Here is a 23,630-nt window from a genome sequence, read left to right on the forward strand (position 1 = left end):
AGGGCATCCCTGTCTTGTTCCAGATTTTAGAGGGAATGCCTTTAACATTTGTCCATTCAGAATGATGCTAGCCTGAGGCTTAGCATAGATAGCTTTTACAATGTCAAGGTAAGTTCCTGTTATCCCTAGTTTTTCTAATGTTTTGAACATAAAGGGATGCTGTACTTTGTCGAATGCTTTCTCTGCGTCTATCGAGATGATCATATGGTTCTTATCTTTAAGTCTATTGATGTGGTGAATAACATTTATTGATTTCCGTATATTGAACCATCCTTGCATCCCAGGGATGAATCCTACTTGATCATGGTGCACAATTTTTTTGATGTGTTTTTGTATTCGATTCGCCAGAATTTTATTGAGGATTTTTGCATCTAGGTTCATTAGAGATATTGGTCTGTAGTTTTCTTTCTTTGAGGTGTCTTTGTCTGGTTTCAGAATCAGGGTGATGTTGGCCTCATTGAATGAATTTGGAAGAGCTCCCTCTTTTTCTATTTCCTGAAATAACTTGAAAAGTATTGGTATTGATTCTTCTTTAAAGGTTTTGTAAAACTCCGCTGTATACCCATCCGGTCCTGGGCTTTTCTTGGTTGGTAGTCTTTTGATGGCTTCTTCAATTTCATCCAATTTGATATTGGTCTGTTCAAATTGTGTGTATCCTCCTGACTCAGTCTGGGCAAATCATATGACTTAAGAAATTTATCGATGTCTTCACTATCTTCTATTTTATTGGAATATAGGTTTTCAAATAATTTCTAATTGTCTTCTGTATTTCTGTAGCATCTGTTGTGATATTGCCTTTTTCATCCCGTGTGTTAGTAATTTGAGTTCTCTCTCTTCTTCTCTTCGTTAGCATGGCTAAAGGTCTGTCGATCTTATTTATTTTTTCGAAGAACCAACTTTTAGTTTTGTTAATTTTTTCAATAGTTTCTTTTGTTTCAATTTCATTGATTTCCGCTCTGATTTTAATTATTTCTTGCCTTCTGCTACATTTGCTGTTGTTTTGCTCTTCCATTTCTAGGGCTTTGAGATGAAGTGTGAGCTCATTTATTTGTTGGTTTTTTCTTTTTTTGAGGAATGACCACCAGGCGATGAATTTTCCTCTTAAAACTGCTTTCATTGTGTCCCATAGATTCCGATATGTTGTGTCTGTATTTTCATTTATCTCTAAGAATTTTTTGATTTCCTCCTTTATGTCTTCTGTAACCCATTGATCATTCAGTAACATATTGTTCATTTTCCATGTGATGTAGGATTTTTCCTTCCTTCTTTTATCATTGATTTCCAGTTTCATTCCATTATGATCAGATAAAATGCAAGGTATTATCTCCACCGCTTTATATATATATATTGATAATTGTTATGTCTTGTTGGTGAATTGTTCCTTTTAACAGTATATAATGTCCTTCTTTATCCCTTTTGATTAACTTAGTCTTGAAGTCTATTTTATTCGATATGAGGATGGCCACCCCTGTTTGCTTACGAGGACCGTGTGCGTGGTATATTTTTTCCCATCCTTTCACCTTCAGCCTGTGTATGTCTTTTCCAATCAGATGTGTCTCCTGGAGGCAGCATATTGTTGGATTTGTTTTTTTAATCCATGATACCAGCCTATGTCGCTTTATTGGAGAGTTTAAGCCATTAACATTCAGAGTTACTATTGATATATGGTTTGTACTTCCATCCATGTTTGATTATTTATCCTTTTTTAAAAAAATTTAGTTTGTTTCTCCATGATTATCTTTCCCCTCACCCTCTGTCTTTACCGAGGCACTTCCTACTGATGGTTTTGGTTATTGTTTTTCATTTCTTGCTCGTGTAGTGTTTTGCTCAAAATGCTTTGCAATGCAGGTTTTCTGGCTGCAAATTCTTTTAACTTTTGTTTATCATGAAAGATCTTTATTTCGTTGTCATACCTGAAGCTTAATTTTGCTGGATATAGAATTCTTGGTTGGCATCCATTGTCTTTCAGTGTTTGAAATACATTGTTCCATGACCTTCTTGCTTTCAGTGTCTCTGATGAAAAATCCGTTGTTAACCTTTTTGGTTTACCCCTGAATGTAATCTGTCTCCTTTCTCTTGTAGCTTTTAATATTTTCTCTTTGTTCTGTATATTGGATATGTTCATAGCAATGTGTCTTGGCGTTGGTCTACTGTGATTTTGTGTGCTCGGTGTCCTGTATGCATCTTCAATTTGTATATCTGTTTCCTTTTTATATCTGGAAAGTTTTCTGTAATTATTTCATTCAGCAGGTTACTCATTCCCTTGGTTTGAATCTCTGTACCTTCTTCTATCCTGATGACTCGTAAGTTTGTTTTTTTTATGTTATCCCATTACTCTTGGATGTTTTTCTCGTGATTTTTTACCAGCCTTTCTGAGTTGGCTAGACTCTTTTCAAGATGATATATTTTGTCTTCATTATCTGACGTTCTGGCTTCTACTTGCTCCACTCTGTTAGTGATACTCTCAATTGAGTTTTTAATTTGGTTTATCGTTTCCTTCATTTATAGAATTATTGGTTGATTATTTTTTATAATCTCTATCTCCTGATAAAGATGCTTAACTTCTTCTTTTATCTGTTTATGTAATTCATTCTCAATGTGTTCTTTCGCTGCTTGAATTTGCTGTCTTGTATCCTCTTTAAGGTTCCATTCCATCTGTCTAAGGTGTTCCTTGAGTTCTTTATATGACCATTTTTCTGATGACTCTAGGTCCTCCTGAATATTTAGGCTGTCCTGCATTGTTTGTACTCCTTTTCTTCCTTGCTTTTTGAAGCTGCTCATGTTACTTCTTGTTCTGTTTGACTGATGAGTTACTGTTTTTTTCCTATAAATTTATTAGATGCTTGGGAGGAAAGGTATTAGAAGGGAAGGGAAGAAGTCACTAAAGAGAATGAGAGTAAGCAGGTAGAATTCAAGGAAGGGGGGATAAGATAATTGAAAAGAAATGAAAAGACAAAAGAAGAAAAAAAATAGCAAATAAAAAAAGAAAAATTTAAAAAAAATAATTAAAAAATTAAAATTAAAATTAGAAGAAAAAAATTTAAAAAAATTGTAAAAATAAAAAAACTTAAGAAAAACAACAAGAAAGAAAAATGAAAATGAAAGAAAAACCCAAATCAAAAAAAAAAAGAGAAAAGAAAAAAAAAACTAATAAATGCTGTCTTATAGTTTGATTAACTTCTCTTCCAGTAGGTGGCGCTGTGCCCACCAGGCCAAGTTTCTCCTGTCAATACGTGGGAACCAATCAGTGTGCAGCAGCTCCTCCCAGACTGGGCGAGTCTCCAATCCTGAGTGCCTAGGGCCTCCTCTTGTGTCTAGTCACTTCCCACTTTTCCTCTAGCCAGGCCCCTCTCACGGGTGCCGCTCACCACAATACTGGCTACACGCCAGGTCTCCTGCTCCCAGGAGCCCTGATTTCATGAACGACTGGGCACACTCTTCCAGTTTGCCATTCCCTCAGACCCTAAGTTTGTAGAGCTTGGGGCTGAGAATCCTCAGTGAATTTTACTTGCCCTCCGGTAGCCACGCCCCCGGTAGCTGGTGCAAGAGACCTCAGCTGTCAGCACTGGTGGGAGCGGTAGTTCCGCACCACCTCTGATTCCCTCCATCTGGCTATCGTGCTCACGGGAGAGCTGGGATGGGCCCTTACAGGAGAGCTGGGAGGGGCCCTTAAGGTTTCCCCGATGTGTGGAGAGGGAAGGCTAGGGAATTACACACCTGTAGCCGCAGGTTTCAATGAAGTTATCTCCTCCACCGCAGTCTGATGACGTCAGTTCTCTGCCATGGTGGTATCTCTTGCAAATGGCGACAGTTCGTTTCCCTTTGCCGGGCGACCAGTGCAACGGGTGGGTCCTTACTGTCTCTCCCAAGCCCCGTTTCAAACCTGTGGCCACTACCTATGAAGGCTCGGTAGGCATTTACCTCCGTAGGATGAGAAGGGCTGAACAGTTGTTTCAGCAGGATGGATTAGTGCTGAGTCACAGCTGTTTGTCTGCGGGAAGCAGGCGAACGGGAGCTTGAATTCAGCCGATCCGGGCTCAGTGTGTGTTCTGAGAGGCCCAGAGTGTTCGCCCCAGATCCATGTCAGCTGAGCATTGCCTAGTGATCCTGAGCAAACAGATTTAGGTTGTTTACGACTCCCTATGCCTGCACAGCTGAAGAGGTCAGAGACTTGATCTCTCTGCGCCCGCTGCCATGTTGGAATCCCTTTCCATCTTCCCATAAATTTATGGGGACGAGATGACCTTCCTTGTCTTTATCTTCCACCATCTTGATGCGGAGCCGGTCGCCTTATCATAATCTTTATTTTGCAGAGTTGTCATGTATGGTAGATATATTATGTTAAATGTATACTGTATAGTACCTGGCAAATTATGGTCTCCAGGAGTAGCTGTTTTAATTATGCCAAAGAAAATAATTATTATTTACCAGACCACAAGACATGATATAGTAGAGCCTTAATGGTTGTTTGAATACGTTTTAACTGGCCGTGAAATGAGCTGCCTGATATTAATTTTGGCTCAGTACTTAGTACCTATGTGCCGTGGGCAAGATTCTTCATCTGTGTAAGGCTTAGTAACCTCATCTTTAAAATGGATATTACAGTAATACCTGTGAGCAGGTTTATGAGAATTAAGTGGGGCAATACATAAGCACTTCTCTTAATACCAGTACATATTGTGAGCTTTTTATTGAGCTCTTTACTTGAATTATCATTCAGTTTAAAAAAAAAAAATATTGAGTGGTTTCATGGGTGTATACGTATTTAAACTTTTCAAATTATACTGTATAGTGGGTTGTAGGTGAATTACATGTCTACATAGCAATACTCAGTCATACATTCACACCTTTACAGTATTATACTGATTATATTCAATGCTAATGCCCAGGAGTATTCCCAACTTGGATCGAATTAGTTATGGGGGTGCCTTTTTAAGAAAATGACAAGCTTGAGATATGTTTTTAAAAATTAAAACAACTTTCTTTTAGTAACATTCTTGTTAAAACATAGCTGTAATCCCAGCAACTCCAGAGGCTGAGGCAGGAGGATTTTAAGTTCAATCAAGTTCAGCCTTAGCAATTTGGTAGGACCCTATGTCAAAATTAAAAATAAAAAGGACTGGGGATGTAGCTCAGTTTTAAAGCACCCTTGGGTTCAATTCCCAGTACCAAAACATATACAAACACACTCACAGCATATTTTACAAATCGATTTTTCTAAAAGATATACATATAGTAAAGCTATAGTGTCAGAGTTGTTCAGTTGTATTAGTAGATATGTCACATACCAGAGGTAAGGAGCCAGTAGGTTGCTTAACTAGACCTTCTTAGTGATGTAATCCCAGCAACTTGGGAGGGGGAGGCAGGAGGATCACTGAGTACAGCCTCAGCAAATTAGCAAGGCCTAAAGCAATTTAGTGAGAACTTGTCTCAAAAAAAAAAAAAAAAAAAAAGCCTGGGGGATATAGCTCACTGGTAAAGCATACCCCTCGGTTCAATCCCCCATAATGACACCCCTCAACTCCTGCAATTCATACCTCATTAGAGCTGAAGGGATCTGGGAGGTCCTTTAGTTGGTCATCCCCCATATTTTACAGAAGGTTCCTAATGACTGACTTAAAGTCCCATAATTCGGAACTTCTAACTTCCACACTAAAATGTCTTAGTCTTTGTCAATAATAATTAGGAAGAAAGAAAGACTACACTATATATTTGGAAGAGGGATAAAATTTGGCTATTAAAAAAAAAATACTACTCTGAGCTGGTGCAGTTCATTGGTAGAGTGCTTGCCTAATATGCTCAAGGTATTGTGTTCATTTCCCAGGACTGGCCCCCCTCAAAAATTTTTTTAAATAACTAATTAATATTTTTTTTAAAAAAGTAGTATTAAGAAGGGCCTTATAGGGGCTGGGGATATAGCTCAGTTGGTAGAGTGCTTGCCTTACATGCACAATGCCCAGGTTCATGCCCAACACCACAAAAAAGACTGGAGGAGAGCTTATAAATACACTGAGGATTATGCTTAAAATAATACTGCATTTTATTAATGACTTACCAGAGATAGCCACTGATCAGTCATGATGATTTGTATAGTTTTGCAAATTACCTAAATATTTTCTTTTATTAATATTTATAAGTAAAACATTATGCTTTCCTATTACACAAGAGAAAACATTGAAAACATGCTAAAATTTCACAAAGAAAGTCCTTTTTTCGTTTCTTAGTTTTTTCAAATAATTGTCATTATTATGTATGAAAATTACTTACATTAGTACACATTGCATGGTTCAATAGTTCACAACTTTTTGTTCAAAGGATCCCTTTATGCTTTTAAAGAAAAATTGAATAAAAGTGACATAATTTTTACACTTTTGAAAATCTCTCTACTGTCTAATTTAATGGAAAATAAAAGGATTCTTATGTCTTCTCCTTCTGCATTTATCCTTTCAATGCAGGGTACGAAAAAGATCTAGCCCCACACAGATCTGTAGATGGAAAAGGGGAGGAGTATGTTAATAGTTTTTCCAGATAATTATGAATATTTTTCTTTGATACTAAACCAGAACTTGACAAGTGGTAGATTCCTAAAGGCTAATATCAGTGTCAAATCTGAAGCAATTTTCTGAACACATTTCATTATATGATATAAAGAAAATCCCATGTTTATATCACCACTGATCTCATCATAAGTCTTTAAGCATTGAGAATCTGTCAAACTTGTGATGACTGATATTTTTCCAAATTTTAAATTCTTATTTGAAAACTCATATTTTGTTATTGACAGTTAATGCTATTAGACCTGTTCTTGAAGTGGTAGGCTTATTTTTATCCATTTTGGAGAAAAGAACCCTGCCAAATACTTAAATGAAAAATGTGACTGATTCAGCATACAATGCAAACAATTGCAATTTTTCTTCAATATGACAATCATACTTAGGTATGCAGTATGAAACCTCTATGTACACTTTCCATTTGTCACATAGAGTATTAAATTATATCAAGAGTCAAGTTTTAATTAAAAATAATAATTTTCACTTATTCAAGAGGGACATTCTTAAGTAAAACTGACTCCCCCCCCCCCCGGCCCCCTACTGGGGATTGAATCCAGAGTTGCTTTACCACTGAGACACATCCCCAGCCCTTTGTATTTTTTGTTTTGAGACAGGGTCTAACTAAGTTGTTTAGGGACCTGCTTAGTTGCTAAGGCTGGCCTTGAACTTGTGATCCTCCTGCCTCAGCCTCCTAAGTCAATGGGATTACAGGTATATGCCCCATGCTGAGCCCAAACTGGCATTTTTATAGTCATTATTGGCGACAGTCACATTTTATCGAGTTCATCCAATTCACTGTAAGTTGTTTGACATTCAGAACCACTTTGAATCACTATATTGTTCATAGAAAAATAAAAAGTAATGTTTGTTGAGCATCTACTGTGTGTGAAGCATGTTCTTTTTGCTTTACTTATTTTAGCTCAACATTATTCCTACCTTATGAAGAAAGTAGTAATCTAATATTATCTTTCTTAATGTATTGTTAGAACAAGAGTGACTTTTTCCATTGTTGATTTGTTGGTTTTCATTTGTTCTGTTGTCTTCTTTGTCTTATAGTTGTATATTCATCATCTTCCCAAGACATTTTTCCAAGTATCTTTTAAAGCCTGTTTACAAGGGCTTTTAACACTTGTATGTTTAAGGACAGACCTCTAGGGATAATCATGAAATTGATAGTAAATAACCTTGCCCCCCCTTTATTCATCAATCTTCCAGGTAAACTGTATAATCATCTGAAATCTGATTGAGATTATTTCAGGATAATTTATCTTTTCCAAACACTATATTGTAGTTCAAAGTTCAAGTATTTAGGGAAATACTAGGAAAACATTCAAAAGACCCTGCTTCTACTCTCTTAGAGCTTACAGTATAAGGTTTTTTGTCTGATCTACCTTTGAGTTACAAATACTATCTGTATTCTTATTTGTTATGTAGCCGGGTCCAGTGTTTATTTCCAGTATAATTTTAGATTTAAATTTATAGTATTCACTCAAGTGAGGATCATTGTTCTTTTTTTAAATATTTTTTTTAGTTGTAAATGGACATAGTACCTTTATTTTATTTATTTTTATGTGGTGCTGAGGATCAAACCTGGTGCCTCACAGGTGCTAGGCAAGCGCTCTACCATTGAGCTACAACCCCACCTCAGAATCATTGTTCTTTGTGTAGGAAAGCTTTGTTGAGTTTACTAGTTTATAAATTATGGTAACCTGACAATGTGTTTAAGTATGAAGATTTAGCTAGGTAGCAAAAGAATGTAAGTAAAAGTGTGATTGCTGGAGAAAAGAATTACCCGTCAGATCTTTTTTTATAACACTGATGCACTTTTGCTGTTTGAAATATTGTGTTTTTATTATCTCTTGTGTTTTGGAGTTCTATTCAGGTTTTTACCCTGAATACATCTTTACCTGTAGTATTATATAGGTAAACTATTAGTCTGTTGACTAACAAATTGGTGTGTGCATATTAATTAATAGACAAATAAATCAATAACACCTTATTCTGAGTAATTCAGTGTAGAGAATAATTTTTCAGCAGTTTGATTCAATTGTGACAATTATGTTGGTGCATATGATTGACATTTTTCTCCAGGAAAGCACAGGACACAATATAACTACATCGGTTTATAAGTCACATAATGTATCACACAAAAGGTCAATAGGTCATAGCCTCTCAGGGTTAGAGATTCTAAAATTCTGTTTCTTCTACCAATCTCTCTCATCTCTATAGATATCCAGAAGATTTTTTTCTCCCAGATATGCAGCATTTATTAGAGTACAGAATTAAATAATAAAATGAAAAAATGTTGACATATGCTTATTTTGAATTTCTGAGACTTGTTTTATTGGGACTAGGGATTAAAACCAGGGTACCTTACCACTGAGCTGCATTGACAAACCCCCTCACCCTCTTTCTTTTTAATATCAGAGATTCAACCCTGGGGCTTAACCATTGAGCTGCATCAGTAGTCATTTTTATTTACTTTGAGGCAGAATTTCACTGAGTTTCTTAGGATCTTGCTAAGTTGCTGAGCCTGGTCTTGAACTTGTGATCCTTCTGCCTCAGACTTCCACATCTCTGGCAATATAGGCATGTACCACCTTCGCTGGCTTGGGAGACTGTTTTGAATCTTTGCTTCAGTGATAAAGAATTACAGTCTAACATGACCAGAAAAAAACTAAGTAAACTGAGAATAGATTTTGAAAATTGGTCACAGTCCTTATTTCTGTTTGGTTAAAGTAATCTTATGATTATAAAATAACCATAAAAAAGGTAACTGTGATATACAGATTAATTAACTACGATAATATGTCCTCTAAATCTATATTTTTAAAAAGTAATATTCAACTATAAAATCAAACAAGTCTTCAATTCCTCTTTCCTTTCTCTAATTTGTTGCAAAATAAATACCCCCAATGTAATAGTGTTGACACTTTATGATTGCATAATCATTCAGTTTTACGTTATCTCATTCAATCTTCGTAGCAACTCTGCAATCATTCAGATTATATTAGTCTCTTTTGTAAAATAACGACAGTATATTATGCCATTTTCTAAATAAGAAAACGAAGGTACAAAAATTCTAAGTGATTTTGCCCATAGTTATAGGGAAATTGAGTGATTTAACCTAAGTGGACTGGGCATCTGACTTCCTATCACTTATGTAAGTTTAAGTAATGAGTCCCAAGGAAACATTTAATCTAGCCTTGACTTTTTGATATCACTTTCTGAGTGATTAGTGTTCATTCCAAATAATCCACAGTCCTACAGAGAGAGACTGCCTGGTAAAGATATAAACCAATCCTTACCCAACTTCTATTTCTTTTTCTTAGTGCATCTCTTGTCTCATGAACTGGTATAGATGTTTCCTTAAAACAAAACAAACATCGTGCCTTTTTTTTAAAATCGGTCCTAGACATCTAGTAACTTAGAAAATCTAAACCCTTTAATTTTTTTAGCTCAAAAATCCAAAAGCAGGAGTGATGCAGAGACTTATTTCATTACTGGTAGATAAAGGAGAAAGTGCTACTATCTTCTCTCCTCTTATCTTCAGTAATAATTAGTAGTATGTATGGGGAAGGTTAATGTTGATAACTCTGGGGGCAAACCCATTGAAGAGCCCCCTTACAGTACAGTGTATTTTTAGTGTTTTCCTCCAACTCCTTTAAATATGCATTTTTTTCTTTTTAATTTATACACAATTAACCTGCTTTCAAAGGCCAGCACAGTAGAAGACGAAAAATAATGATCATTAGAATTATAACAAATCTTCTGCCTAATACTGTACAGTTTCAAAGCCAGCTTTTACTAACCTTATCACATTTAACCCTTCCGGGGGAAAAAAAAAGTCCATTGAGGTGGTCAGGGCAGAAATTACTCACCTCAATCAATAAACAAGAAATCTGTGGAAAAGAGAAATGACTTTCCTAAGATCAGGAGGGTTGGCAGTACTCGAATCAAGGTCTTCTGGCTTCTAGTCCAGGTCTCTTTCCATTATATCACATTGCTTCTGATTGTCAGTGACATTTACTATCATTGCTGTTTTATTACCAGAGGATTTAAGAGTAGAAGAAATGAACTTTTTTCAAGTGAAAACTATTGTGAAAGTAACATGTTGAAATTTAGTCTACGCTTTTTATCTAACTTAGCTTTGTTTTTGCTTGTATTAAAGAGAAATAAGTAGATAGACTCAATTGTGACAATTATGTTGGTGCATATGATTGAATAAAAATGTTCAGAATTGATGAAATTTTGCACTTTTTAATTATTAAGTCTTCTAGCCTTTGTAAAGTATAATCTCAAAATATTTTGATGCAAAAGTAAGAAAACAGAAACCTCTAACCAGACTAAAAGAAAGATAGAATAACCAAACAGTACAATCTGTACAACAATGCACAACTCACATGATTGATAATACCTGGAGAGTTATATGAAATTTCTATTTTCCATTCCAATAGTTGTTTTAAGATAATTAACTTGATTAAACACTTTTGAATTCTAGTTATGTGTAACTCTTGTGCTATTCTCTCTGAATTTATTTGATTTCAACATATATCAGTGTAATTCATACCTCCCCCTAATATTCCAAATGATATTTTAGTGTGCTAGAGAATGCCATTTTATTCCTAATAATAAAAGAAATTTATTTATATCATCATCACCTAAGTTCCATCATCACCTAAGTGCCATTTTATCTACACCAAGAAAAAACACACTCTTTGGACTATTTAATATTTTCTTTGTTTCTGGTACTGGAGACTGAACCCAGGGTCTCACACATGCTTAGCATTCATTCTACCACTGAGCTACACCCCAGCTCTTAATATTGTTTTAATTCTTCTATATAATAAAAAAATGAATGAAATATAAATAACCTGTTGATAGACAAATTAAATGCCTGACACAGAATATACCATATATAACATGCACTGTAGTAGTTATGTTACCTAAAATTATCATTAATGAATTGTTGCCATATAAATTTGCTTGTACTAGACTTTTTTTTTCAAATTATACTTTCATTTTTTATTTTCCTTAAGGTATGCTAATACTGAAACATGTAAAAATTTAAACGTATCTTAATTAAAAACAAAAAATGCCTGTAGCAGATACTCTTCGTGTACCCTTACTACCCTGAAAGTTATAAAACTAAGGTATTATTCTACTAATCTAAAAAGTAGCAGATACATACTGGTATTAGAGAGTGTATGTGATTGCCTTATTTTTGATGTGTTACAGTTTTCTGGAGCCCTGCTCTATCATCTAATGAAAATTATCCTTGGCTACCGTAATATATATGTATATATACCATATGTAGAAAATCTTCAAGTTTCTAAAGCATTCTTGGTAATGTAATTATACTCAGGCTACCATAGTAAGCTTTCTAATCTAGATTCAAAAATAATGACAAAAACTAAGTCTTTTGTGATACATGGCCACATTTTGTTTATCAATGATGTGTTTACTTTCCACAGATGTGTCTTGCTGAATCAGGGATCTCTTATCCCTGCCACCGACTTACTGTGGGAAGAAGATCTTCACCTGCACAGACTCGGGAGCAGTCAGAAGAAGTAAGCCTGTTTGCTAGATTTTTCAGAAGGCCTATATCCTCCACCCACTTGCCCACTTCCTATTCTTTTTATCTGCCACAACAATGCATTGGAAAAGTTAATGTAGCCTGAATAAAGCCTCAGTAAATTCCTGAAGGCAGAAACTTTCCATGCAAGGTTATTGCTAATGTATGTGTTCCTTCATGTAGTGTTAGTTTCATATTTCAATAGACAAAATTCAGATTGATTGATTGAAATAATTTTTACTTAGAGCTGTCAGGTTAACAAAGAGTTTTTTTTTTTTTTCTCTGCTGTGTAGTTGACTACATTTATTGGTATTGATTCTGGAGGTCCTTTAACTCATTGAGTTAGAATACCTTCTATGAGCCAGATATGTCTGCACTGGATAATAAAGATGAAAAACAATGTACCTATATGAAGGATAATAAATCTGTAAATTGGTAATGATGACATAATATAAAAACTTTAGTGACAGCAGTACACACAAGGGTGCTGTGGAAACAAAGCAATGAGGCAAATAAGATTGAACATGCTATGTATGTGCCTCTGTATGTCTATTTAGGCCTGTAGGATATTTTTTTAGTAATTTTTAAATTTTTACTTATTTATTTATTTTTATATGGTGCTGAGGATTGAACCCAGTGCCTCACACATGCTGGGCAAGTGCTATACCACTGAGCCACAACCCCTGCCCCAGGTCTGTAGGATATTAAAAGGTAATATCTTAATTCTGTTCCATGTCTACAGGTAGTAATTCTATGCCTAACTTTGACCTTGGTTATAAGGGGATGGTAAAGCAAACATAGACATTACAGTTTTTTTCATTTAAAAAATATTCAAACTGGGTCTGGTGGCACACACTTATAATCCCAGAATTTTAGAAGGTTGAGGCAGGAGGATCACAAGTTTGAGGCCAGCCTCAGCAACTTTATGAGACCATCAGCAACTTAGCATGACCCTGTCTCAAAATAAAATCTGAAAATGCCAGGGGGAATAGCTCAGTTGTACAGTGCTCTAAGTTTAATCCCCAGTACCAACAACAACAAATTATTCAATGAAAGTTGGGGGTGAATCTCAGTATTAGAGTGCTTATCTAGCATTAGCAGGGCCGGGTTCAGTTGCAGTATTGGGATACTGCAAATACAACAGTAAAAAACAAATACATATACAAAAATAAAAAGTACTTAATGAACTCTTACTATGCACTGTGAGAAGTTATCACCATCATTTTAAGTGAATATGAATATATATGTACCCAGCATCAGAGCACCTAAATGTGTAAGGCACACTTTAATAAGGAGTGAAACAGAGTGTAATACAATAATAGTAGGGGAATTCAATATCCCACTTTCAGATCATCCAAGTCAAAAATTATTGAAGAAACATTAGATTTACACTGTATACCTTAGACCACATTGGCCTAAGAGATTAAGAGAAGCTGTAAAGTATTTCCTTTAAGGAAAAAGGTAAGATTTCTAGACTTAATAAGGAAAGAAAAAAATTGTATGCTGTGGTTGCTAAGATTTGCAATAAGAATGACTCTTCCATTAAACTTTGAAAAAGGAAAAAGAAATTCCTGTGAGTTTTGCTGTCACACTTCAAACTATAAAAGTTATGCCCACAGTGTCTGATAAGTGTTTATTTAGTTCAGGTGGAAGAGGAATTAAATTTAAGTATGGGAATGTAGGCGAACACATAGTTTATATATATATATATATATATATATATATATATATATATATATATATATACACACACACACACACACACACACACACATATCTCGTTTGGTACTATTCAAAATTTCAGGTATCCATTGGGGGTCTTAGAACATATCCCCTACAGATAACGGAGGTCCACTGTACTGTCCAATAAATTGGATACACTAGAATAAATAGATAAATTCCTAGTTGTACACAACCTACCAAGACTGAGTAATGAAGAAATGGAAAATCTGAATAGACGAATAAAAAGTAAAGAGATTGAATCAGTAATAAAAAGCCCCAGTCCCAGTGGTTTCACTACTGAATCCTACAAACATTTAAAGAATGAATACCAGTTCTTAAATGTCTTAAGGATAGAATACTTGCAAACTCATTATATAGTTGCATCATTATCTTGATGTCAGACAAGGAAAATAAGAAAATTATAGACCTGCATAGATGAACATAGATGGAGATATTTTCAACAGAATACTAGTAAATCAGACTCAATAGCACTTTAAAAGGATAATTATTCCCCATGGTTGAGTGGAATATCTCCCTGGAATATAAGGATGATCATACCAAAACCAATAAATGGGATGGATTCAACCTGAAAAGCTTCTCAGCAAAAGAAATCAGTGAGGTAAAGAGAGAGCCTATAGAATGGGAGCAAATTTTTACCACATGTACATCAGATATAGCACTAATCTCTGGGATACATAAAGAACTCAAAAAACTTAACACCAAAAACAAAAACAAATAACCCAATCAATAAATGGGCTATGGAATTGAACAGATACTTCTCAGAAGATTATATACAATCAATCAACAAATATATGAAAAAGGTTTAACATCTCTAGCAACTAAAGAAATGCAAATCAAAACTACTCTAAGATTTCATGTCATGCCAGTCAGAATGGCAGCTATTAAGAATACAACCATCAATAAGCGTTGGGGAGGATGTGGGGGAAAAGGCACACTGATTCATTGCTGGTGGGACTGCAAATTGGTGCAACCAATCTGGAAAGCAATATGGAGATTCCTTGGGAAACTTGGAATGGAACCACTATTTGACCCAGCTATCCCACTCCTCTATTTATAACCAAAGGACTTAAAAACAGCATACTACAGTGATGCAGCCCCATGAATGTTTATAGCAGCACAATTCACAATAGCCAAACTGTGGAACAAACCTAGGTGCCCTTCAATAGATGAATGGATAAAGAAACCATGGTATATATACACAATAGAATATTTCTGAACATTAAAGGAGAATAAAATCATAGCATTTTTAGGTAAATGGATGGAGTTGGAGAATATCATGCTAAGTGAAGTAAGCCAATCCCAAAAAACCAAAGGCCAAATGTTTTCTCTGATATGTGGATGCTGAAGTTGGGGGGAGCATGGAAGGAATGGATGATCTTTGGATAGGGCAAGTGTGGAGAGAGGGGAGGGAGGGCGTACGGGGGTAGAAAAGATGGTGGAATGAGATGGACATCATTACCCTAAGTACATGTATAACAACATGAATGATGTGACTCTACTTTGTGTACAACCAGAGAAATGAAAAATTGTGCTCTATATGTGTACTATGAATTGAAATGAAATTTGTAATATATGGCGTTCTGTTGCCATATATAACAAATTCGAATAAATTAATTTTAATAAGCAAATAATTATAAATAAGTAGTGAGTTCTTGAATATAGCTTAATTTCATTATTCCGGAATTTATACATATGTCAAAACTTATTGTACCCTATAAATATATACAATTATTTGTCAATTAATGTTTTTTAAAAATCTTCTCCAAGTTTATCTGAATGCATCAGAGGAAATTATCAGTAAATCACAAAATATATTGATACTGATTGAAATTTTCTAAACTAAAATATAAATATAAATAAGAAAATAAATAAAAACAACATCTAAGACCATTAATATGTGGTTTAACATGTGTTATTGGAGTTCCTACCAACCATCAGAGAGAAAGAGATAGAGGTTGTAGAATTTGAAAGATAATGAAGAATTCTAAAGAACTTTATAAAATTAATGAAAGATAATCAATTAATGAAAGATAATTAATGAAAGATAATCAATTATAGATCTAAGAGACTCAGAGTACACAAAACAGGATAAATGCAAGTAATTACTTATGTCAATATGTAATAGTCAAACTGCTGAAAACCAAAGATGAATCAAAAGTATTAAAAGTTATTCAAGTTAGAAACAGTATATTTAAAGAAATAGATACAAAAATAACATCAGAAAGTATGCAGTTCAGAAGAAAATGGATGACATGCATGACTGAAGGAAAGAACAGTCAAACAAAACCTTAAATGAATGGTTAAGAAAGTTATTTAAGGAGAAAAGGCATGACAAACAGATAAATTTATAACTACACAAAAAATTAACATTGACAGTTATCACAAAAATGTAAGAAAATATTTGAATTATATATTTATTTTAAATCTCTTTAAAAGACAAATACAAAAACCAAAAGATGGCTGGGGTTGTGGCTCAGATGTAGAGCACTTGCCTAGCATGCATGAGATACTGGGTTCAATCCTCAGCATCACATAAAAAGTTCAATTTTTTTTTTTTTTTTTTTTTTTTATTGAGAGGAACTGTGATTGGGCAAAGGGGAGAATGGAGAGGGGAGGGTATAAAGACAGGAAAGATGGTGGAATGAGATGGACATCATTGTCCTAGGTACATATGTGACTGCACATATGGTGTGACCCAACATCATGTGCAATCAGAGAAATGAAAAGTGCAGTTGTGTATAGTGAATCAAAATTCATTCTGCTGTCATATATACATAATTAGAATGAATAAATAAATTTTAAAATAAAGCATTGTTTTAATAGACAAAGAACTTGAATAGACATTTCTCTAAAGAAGATAGACAAATGACTAATAAGCACATGAAAAATGCTCAACATTATTCTTCCTTAGGTAAATGCAGTTCAGAATTACAAATGAGATAACACCTCAAACTCATTAGAATACTACCATTTTTTTTAAAAAAAGGAGGAAGTGACAATGTTGTCAAATGTGTAGAAGATTTGGAACTCTTGTATATCGTTGGTGGGAAAGTAAAAGGATTTGGCAACTGCGAAAAGCAATAATGGCAGTTCCTCAAAAAATTAAAAATACAAGTGCCATATGATCCAGCAATTGTACTATTGATTATGTACAATAGTACAATAGCTCAGAGGTAGAGCGCTTGCGTAGCATACATGAGGCACTGGGTTCAATCCTCAGCACCACATAAAAATAAAGGTAATGTGTCCACCTACAACTAAAAAATAAATGTTTTTTTTTTTTAGAGGAACTGTGATTGGGCAAAGGGGAGTATGGTTTTAGATAAGTAAGGTCTTAGATATTTGTAAACCCATATTCATAGCAGTATTATGTACAATAGCTAAAACATAGAGCAGCAATTCAAGGGTCCCTCAACAGATGAATGAATAAACAAATGTGTATTTGTACAAAACCATATTAAAAAGGAAGAAAATTCTGGCGTATGCTACAACATGAGTGAACATTACGCACCTCTGCCCCATATGAGTTCCATCTCTTCATCTTAAAAACAGGTTCAGATTTTCTCATCTGAATATATATATTTCAAACCTGCATCATCTTCCTTCCTCTCTTCTTTCCTTCCCCTTTCCCCCTCTTTATTTCTTTCCTTCTCTCTCCCACATACACACACACACATACACACACACCTCACACACACAGGCAAGAGTGATCTATGCTGGTTGACTCTACATCTTCTATTCATGTAATTCAAAGTTGGCTTCTTCCTTCTGTGTGACTAAAGTTGAACTTAACTGTTAAAATCAGAATGTAATTTTGACAAGCCACCATGTTATATCATATCCTTTAATTTTCATAGCACTTCTGGGGTTAATTTTAGTCGTATCTTGTAACTGGAATGTGAAGACACCTGTGCAGAGTCATTAGGAAAATGATAGAATAATCAACCCTAGGTCTTCTGATTATAAATTCAGGTTTCTTTGGTAGTTATTTTCTCATAATACTGTTGCTGTTTCTTGAAAAACCTCAGCAGTGATTTTTTTCGTTTTCCATTTTCTTTATCCTCAAGTCTACTTGGTCAATAATTCTTATCAGTCCTGCTGAAAGTATATTGCATTTCTGTCACCTTTAATTAATTCCCATTGCTCCTGCTCAAGTATAGTATCATAGCTTCTCCTACCTGAAACTTTGAAATATGTCTCCCTTCTCATGTCTGCAGGTCTAATGTGCCAGGAACTCATGTCACCGAAAATACAGATATCAAATTTGTTTCTTTGAACATTCCTCTGCCTATATCTCTAGTGGTTTCCTTATTGCCATCACAGTAAAGTCCAAATATCTTAGCATGTCAGTTTGAGGACTGACACAATCTAGTTCCATCAAACCTTTTTTTCTGTTACTGCCATTCTACATTTCTTTCCCATATTTAAAACTGATTATTCAGTTTGATTTTTTTTAATTATTTATTGATTTTTTAAAAAAATATTCAATTCCTCACTTGCATTTTTTCTCTACTTAGTATACAACTGTCCTCTATACTAATCTTCCCATCTTCTACTACATTAATATCTTTCTTCAAGGTATGGATTAAATATTAGCACTTGTGTGAAGCTTTGCACAGACTAAATCATTCTGTCCTTTATTCTCCAATAGTATTTTTTATACTTATATTGTATCTTTTAGACTAAAAAAGATATGTTTGTAACTAAATATATCTTCCTTTTAAGTTGAAATTTCTTTTTTATGGTTTTTATTGGTGGTACCTTATAATCATACATAGTAGTGGGAATCATTGTGACATATTCATACCTGCTCATAATTTGATCGCTTTCATTTTCCAGTGTCTCCACTCTGCTCTCCCCTCTCTCCTCCCTATGGTTTCCTTTCTATTTACATGAGCCATCCCTCCCACCCCCTCTAGTTTCCTCGAATGAGAGAAAACATTCATCCCCTGACTTATTTCACTTAGCATGACGTCCTCCAGTCCTATAAGTTTACCAGCAAGTAATATAATTTTATAGAATGGGAATTTCTTAAATGCTAGAACCATATTTTATCTCTTTATTCCTACCTTTTAACTTGTGCCTCAGCATAATAGGTAGTTGGTGAATGTCTGCTTCAAGGCACATCTACTTCAATTATAAGCTTGCTTTAATGACAGTTACATGTTCTAAGTTTTTGTCTCAAACAGTTTGGTTATCATCCCCTCCAGGAAGTTTTCTCTGATTCCTCCCACCTCTAATGAATTAGGTACTTTCCTCAGAATTTACTTGTTTTATTACTTATCACTCTATATTATAATTATCTGTATAGTGCTTATAAAGAAGACATAGACTGTCTTTCACACAAGTCCAGATGTTGTGGTGCAGAGTAGGGCTTTATAAATGTTTGTTGAATGATAAAGAGACTAAATGAATGCAATATATAGCTGAAATAGAGTTTTTTAAATGTTAGGTGTTTTTAAAATTCTGAATAAATAGCTTCTAGATTTAAAGAATCTTCGAGCTTCCAAGACTGATACCAAGATATTATCTGTTCTCCTCGGCAAATATTAATGGGAAAAAAAAGATTATTTATCTCACTTTTTAGAAAAAGCTTTTCCTAACCTGTTAGATGTCTGATAAGAAAATGTGAATAGATTGGGAGTTCCTTATACATAATTAAGTACCTCATTCTTGCAGATACTTCAATAATTCATATTTGAAATATACTTTTTTCAACAAAAATTGGCTTTTTAGATACCTCCCTATAAAGATGATATGGTTGTAGGATTTCATTTTCTAGGATTTTTAAAATTTATTTTTTTATTGTAGATGGACACAATATCTTTATTTATTTTTATGTGGTGCTGAGGATTGAACCCAGCACCCCTCACATGTGAGGCAAGGACTCTACCGCTGAGGCTGAGCCTGAGCCCCAGCCCCAGCTCCTCTTTTTCTAGGATTTTAACAGATTGGGATATTCTATTTTTTGTGATGACTGAATGAATAATGGGTTATAGAATCACATAGAGAAAGTAAAAATCATATTGTTAAGAAAAGAGGATATTATTTGATTGAAAACTGAACTTGGAGAAAGAGAATTTGGAGAAGGAAGATAGATGTGGGACAGTAAGATAAAAGGGATGAGAAAAGAAAAAAGGAATAGTCCCTTCCCCATGTCCCTTAACCCTGCTATTTATTAACCTTATGCTTCTTAGGGAGAGATGAATCCTAGACAGAACTAAGGGAGAGGTAAATCCTAGGTAAAACAAAGTAAAGGGTAGATGATAACTTAGCTGACAGAGGATGTAAGGTTGTCATGCTGGTCCTTTGCTTATTCCACTTACTGTGCATTGTAAAGCATTGTAAAGGAACAGGTAGTGGATCTTGTAGATTTGAACCTTTACTTCTTTAAGCCGAAAAGTTAAAGGGAAAGTCATGCTGAGGATATTTGAAACACAGAAGGAATTCAAGGGCAGTTGTCTTATAGTGTATTGTTTGAAAAGGAAACTTCCTCCTTTAAAATAAGAAGGGGTGGGGCTGGGATTGTGGCTCAGCAGTAGAGCACTTGTGCTAGACCCTGGGTTCGATCCTCAGCACCACATAAAAATAAATAAGTGAAATAAAAATATTGTGCCCAACTACAACTAAAAAATAAATATTTTAAAAAAGAAGGGGTCTTGAATTATTTTAAGAGAGAGTAGGAGGGAGAGAGAGAGAGAGAGAGAGAGAGAGAGAGAATTTTTTTTAATATTTATTTTTTAGTTTTTCGGCGGACACAACATCTTTGTTTGTATGTGGTGCTGAGGATCGAACCCGGGCTGCACGCATGCCAGGCGAGCGTGCTACCGCTTGAGCCACATCTCCAGCCCGGGTCTTGAATTTTTAAGCTGTTGAATAGCATAAACAAAAAGGAGATCCAGCTCTACAGAACAAAATACTAAGGGAGGGTTAGGATTGTGTATAGAACCAAGACTTTTATGAGAAAGAATGGTAGAGTCAGAATAGCAAGTTAATGGCTTAAGATTAACACCACTCATTAATGCATCAACAAATATATTTCTTATTTGCCTTATCTATTGAAAAAATTAGACTGTCTTAAAGACAAGAGAAAAAATATCATCATTCTGGGCATTAATACTTGAGTATGGCTTGACTCGGTGGTGCATGCCTGTAATCCCAAGGGCTGGGAGGCTGAGTCAGAAGGATTGTGAGTTCAAAGCCAGTCTCATTAATGGTGAGGCACTTAGCACCTCAGTGATACCCTGTCTCTACATAAATACAAAACAGGACTGGGGATGTGGTTCAGAGGTCAAGTGCCCCTGAGTTCAATTCCCAGTACCCCCCAAAAAAAGACATTTTAAAGATTTAAAAGGACTGGGAATGTATAAAACACCCCTGGGTTTTATACTAGTACAAAGAAAGAAAGAAAATGCTTTTACCTGCCAAATATAGGTTAGTATGATCTTTTTGAGAAACATAGCTTGCTTACTTTGATTCTGATTTTTCTAGGTGTACCTATTTCCTTATTTATTGAGCTCTTAGTTGTGTACTGTAGGCTAAGGGTAAAACAAAGATACCTGTCTTCCTTGAGTTTATAAGTGTCCTTCATTTTTTTTATCAGTCTCCAACCTTTGGTTTACAGATTTCATACCGAGTTTAGAAATGTTTATGAGCCTAAAAATAAAAAATATTAAGCATTACTCTAGTAAAGGTGACTTCTTATTTGATAAAGCTTTTATAAAACTAATGTCCTACTGTGATCACATAACTTTAAAATTTGATATGCTAAAGTCAATATGTGTCTAATCAGGACTTTTCTTAAATAGCAAAGCACCGATGTTCATATGGTTAGTGATAGCGATGGAGATGACTTTGAAGATGCTACAGAATTTGGGGTGGATGATGGAGAAGTATTCGGCATGGCGTCATCTGCCCTGAGAAAATCTCCAATGAGTGAGTATTAATAGCTCTTTGGGGCCAACATTATAATCTCTCTTTTAGTATACAAACTTAAAAGTAACAATGAACTGAAAACCCTTTTTCTGATCCTTAGGTTTGGAGAGAGAAAATAAAATGAGTGGTCATTCTTCATTAGAATCAGAGCCTTTCAGTTTTATTAAGCCTAGAAATTCTCAACACATTAGTAAAAATTACCCCAAAAAAAGGAATGTAACTTATTTCATATGTATAGTTCTGACTCTCTCTCTTTTCACTTGAAACCTAGAGATTGATTAAGAGGCAACTGTAATTTCTGTGACTGGTACTTGTTCCCCACATCTGTCAGAGATATCAGTGTGAAGACTAGTAATACTACTTTTTCATTTGCCGGTACCCATCTTTGGAAGGAAAAACAAAAGTAAAGTAAATGTACCATCTTTCTAATTTGCACTTGTGAAATGCATACTGTAGAAAAAAAGAAATGCTTTATGCAAAATGATCATTAAAGTAAATTCATAAATGGCCCATTTGCTCCATGAAATTAGGGACATCCTGTGGGCATAAATACATGTAGTATTTACATAAAATTAAGAATTTTCAAACCTCATTGTTTGAATGGGGTATTTAAAATAACTTCATATTTTTCATATAATTTAATCACAAATGTCTATTTCAAGAAAACATTGAAATCCTAATTGACAACTGGCACATATTTTAGATGCTTAACAGGATTGTATCTTTTAATTTCCAAAATTTAGGGGCTTGAAATTTTTTAAAGGTTCTTTTTGATTCTAGTTTGATGAAATCTTCTAATGTATATAGAGTTAAAATGTTCCCTCAGATATATCGCAGAAGCTAAAACTTAATTTTATTTCCTCTTTATTGATTAAATATATTTCTTATATGTGGGATTAGATGTTATGTGGTTTGTTTTTTGTGTCTATTTGTTTTGTTTTTTTTTTTGTTTTTGTTTTTTCTTTTGTTTGTTTTTTAGTGCCAGAAAACGCAGAAAATGAAGGAGATGCCTTATTACAATTTACAGCAGAGTTTTCTTCAAGGTAGGGTTAGGACATTAACTATATAAAATTAATGTTCTTTTATGCTACTGTGGTTTTCTTTTAGGCCAATTTTAATCATAAATTGTTTAAAATTTCTCCTCAAAGGATATATTTATCAATTTATGTATGTAGTGCTGATAGAGAAACACATTGTTCAGTGTGAGATAACTAATACATCATTTATGCCACTTCACTATATCTTTATAGAAGTTTACAAAATTGATCACTAATTTTAATATATTTATTATATTCCCCCAAAGGAATACCATATAGGATATGATTTTTAGTATATATTAGAATAGACAGACCCACACACACAAAAATAAATCTGTAAAACAATGTTAAGTAAAAGGATAATTTAAAATTTTTAAATGGAAGTGAATTTTTTTTTTATTTTTATTTTGGAGTTCTTTACCATTTTTTTTTAAACTCTAATATAATGTTTTACATACCTGGGGGAGTGGGGGAGTGCTGAGGTATTAAAATATAAAGAGGATTACTATTTAACCTTCAATTTGATGTAAAGTATATTTCTCTTCTGTGTTATTTTCTGATGAAATATAATATTGGCACTATAAGAAACCATTTCCCCCTTTTGCATTGGAATTTTCAAATAAGTGAACTAAAGTGAGAACTTAAAACTGACATAATAGTATAATCTTATAAAACTGAGTAACCAAGGATTTGCTCCTTATAATCATAACTTTCTTTTCTTTTTCCTTTCCTTCCTTCTTTTTTTTTTCTTTTCTTTTCTTTTTTTTTTTTTTTTTTTTTTTGGTACTG

The 23,630-nt window shown here is 34.3% G+C and overlaps 1 protein-coding gene across 2 annotated transcripts in view; it reads left to right on the top strand.

Moving 5' to 3' along the window:
• FAF1 (Fas associated factor 1) overlaps window positions 1–23,630 on the top strand; it is a 401,623-nt gene that overhangs the window by 261,249 nt on the left and 116,744 nt on the right. For both annotated transcript variants that reach the window (XM_081307503.1, XM_081307502.1), the window contains 3 exons: window positions 12,026–12,121; window positions 21,678–21,804; window positions 22,784–22,847. In XM_081307503.1, coding sequence (XP_081163629.1) covers window positions 12,026–12,121; window positions 21,678–21,804; window positions 22,784–22,847 — 287 coding nt within the window. The remainder of the gene's footprint in view (window positions 1–12,025; window positions 12,122–21,677; window positions 21,805–22,783; window positions 22,848–23,630) is intronic.

Source organism: Spermophilus citellus, assembly GCF_964194105.1.
Source record: "Spermophilus citellus genome assembly, chromosome: 9".
In the NCBI taxonomy this organism is placed as follows: Eukaryota; Metazoa; Chordata; class Mammalia; order Rodentia; family Sciuridae; genus Spermophilus; species Spermophilus citellus.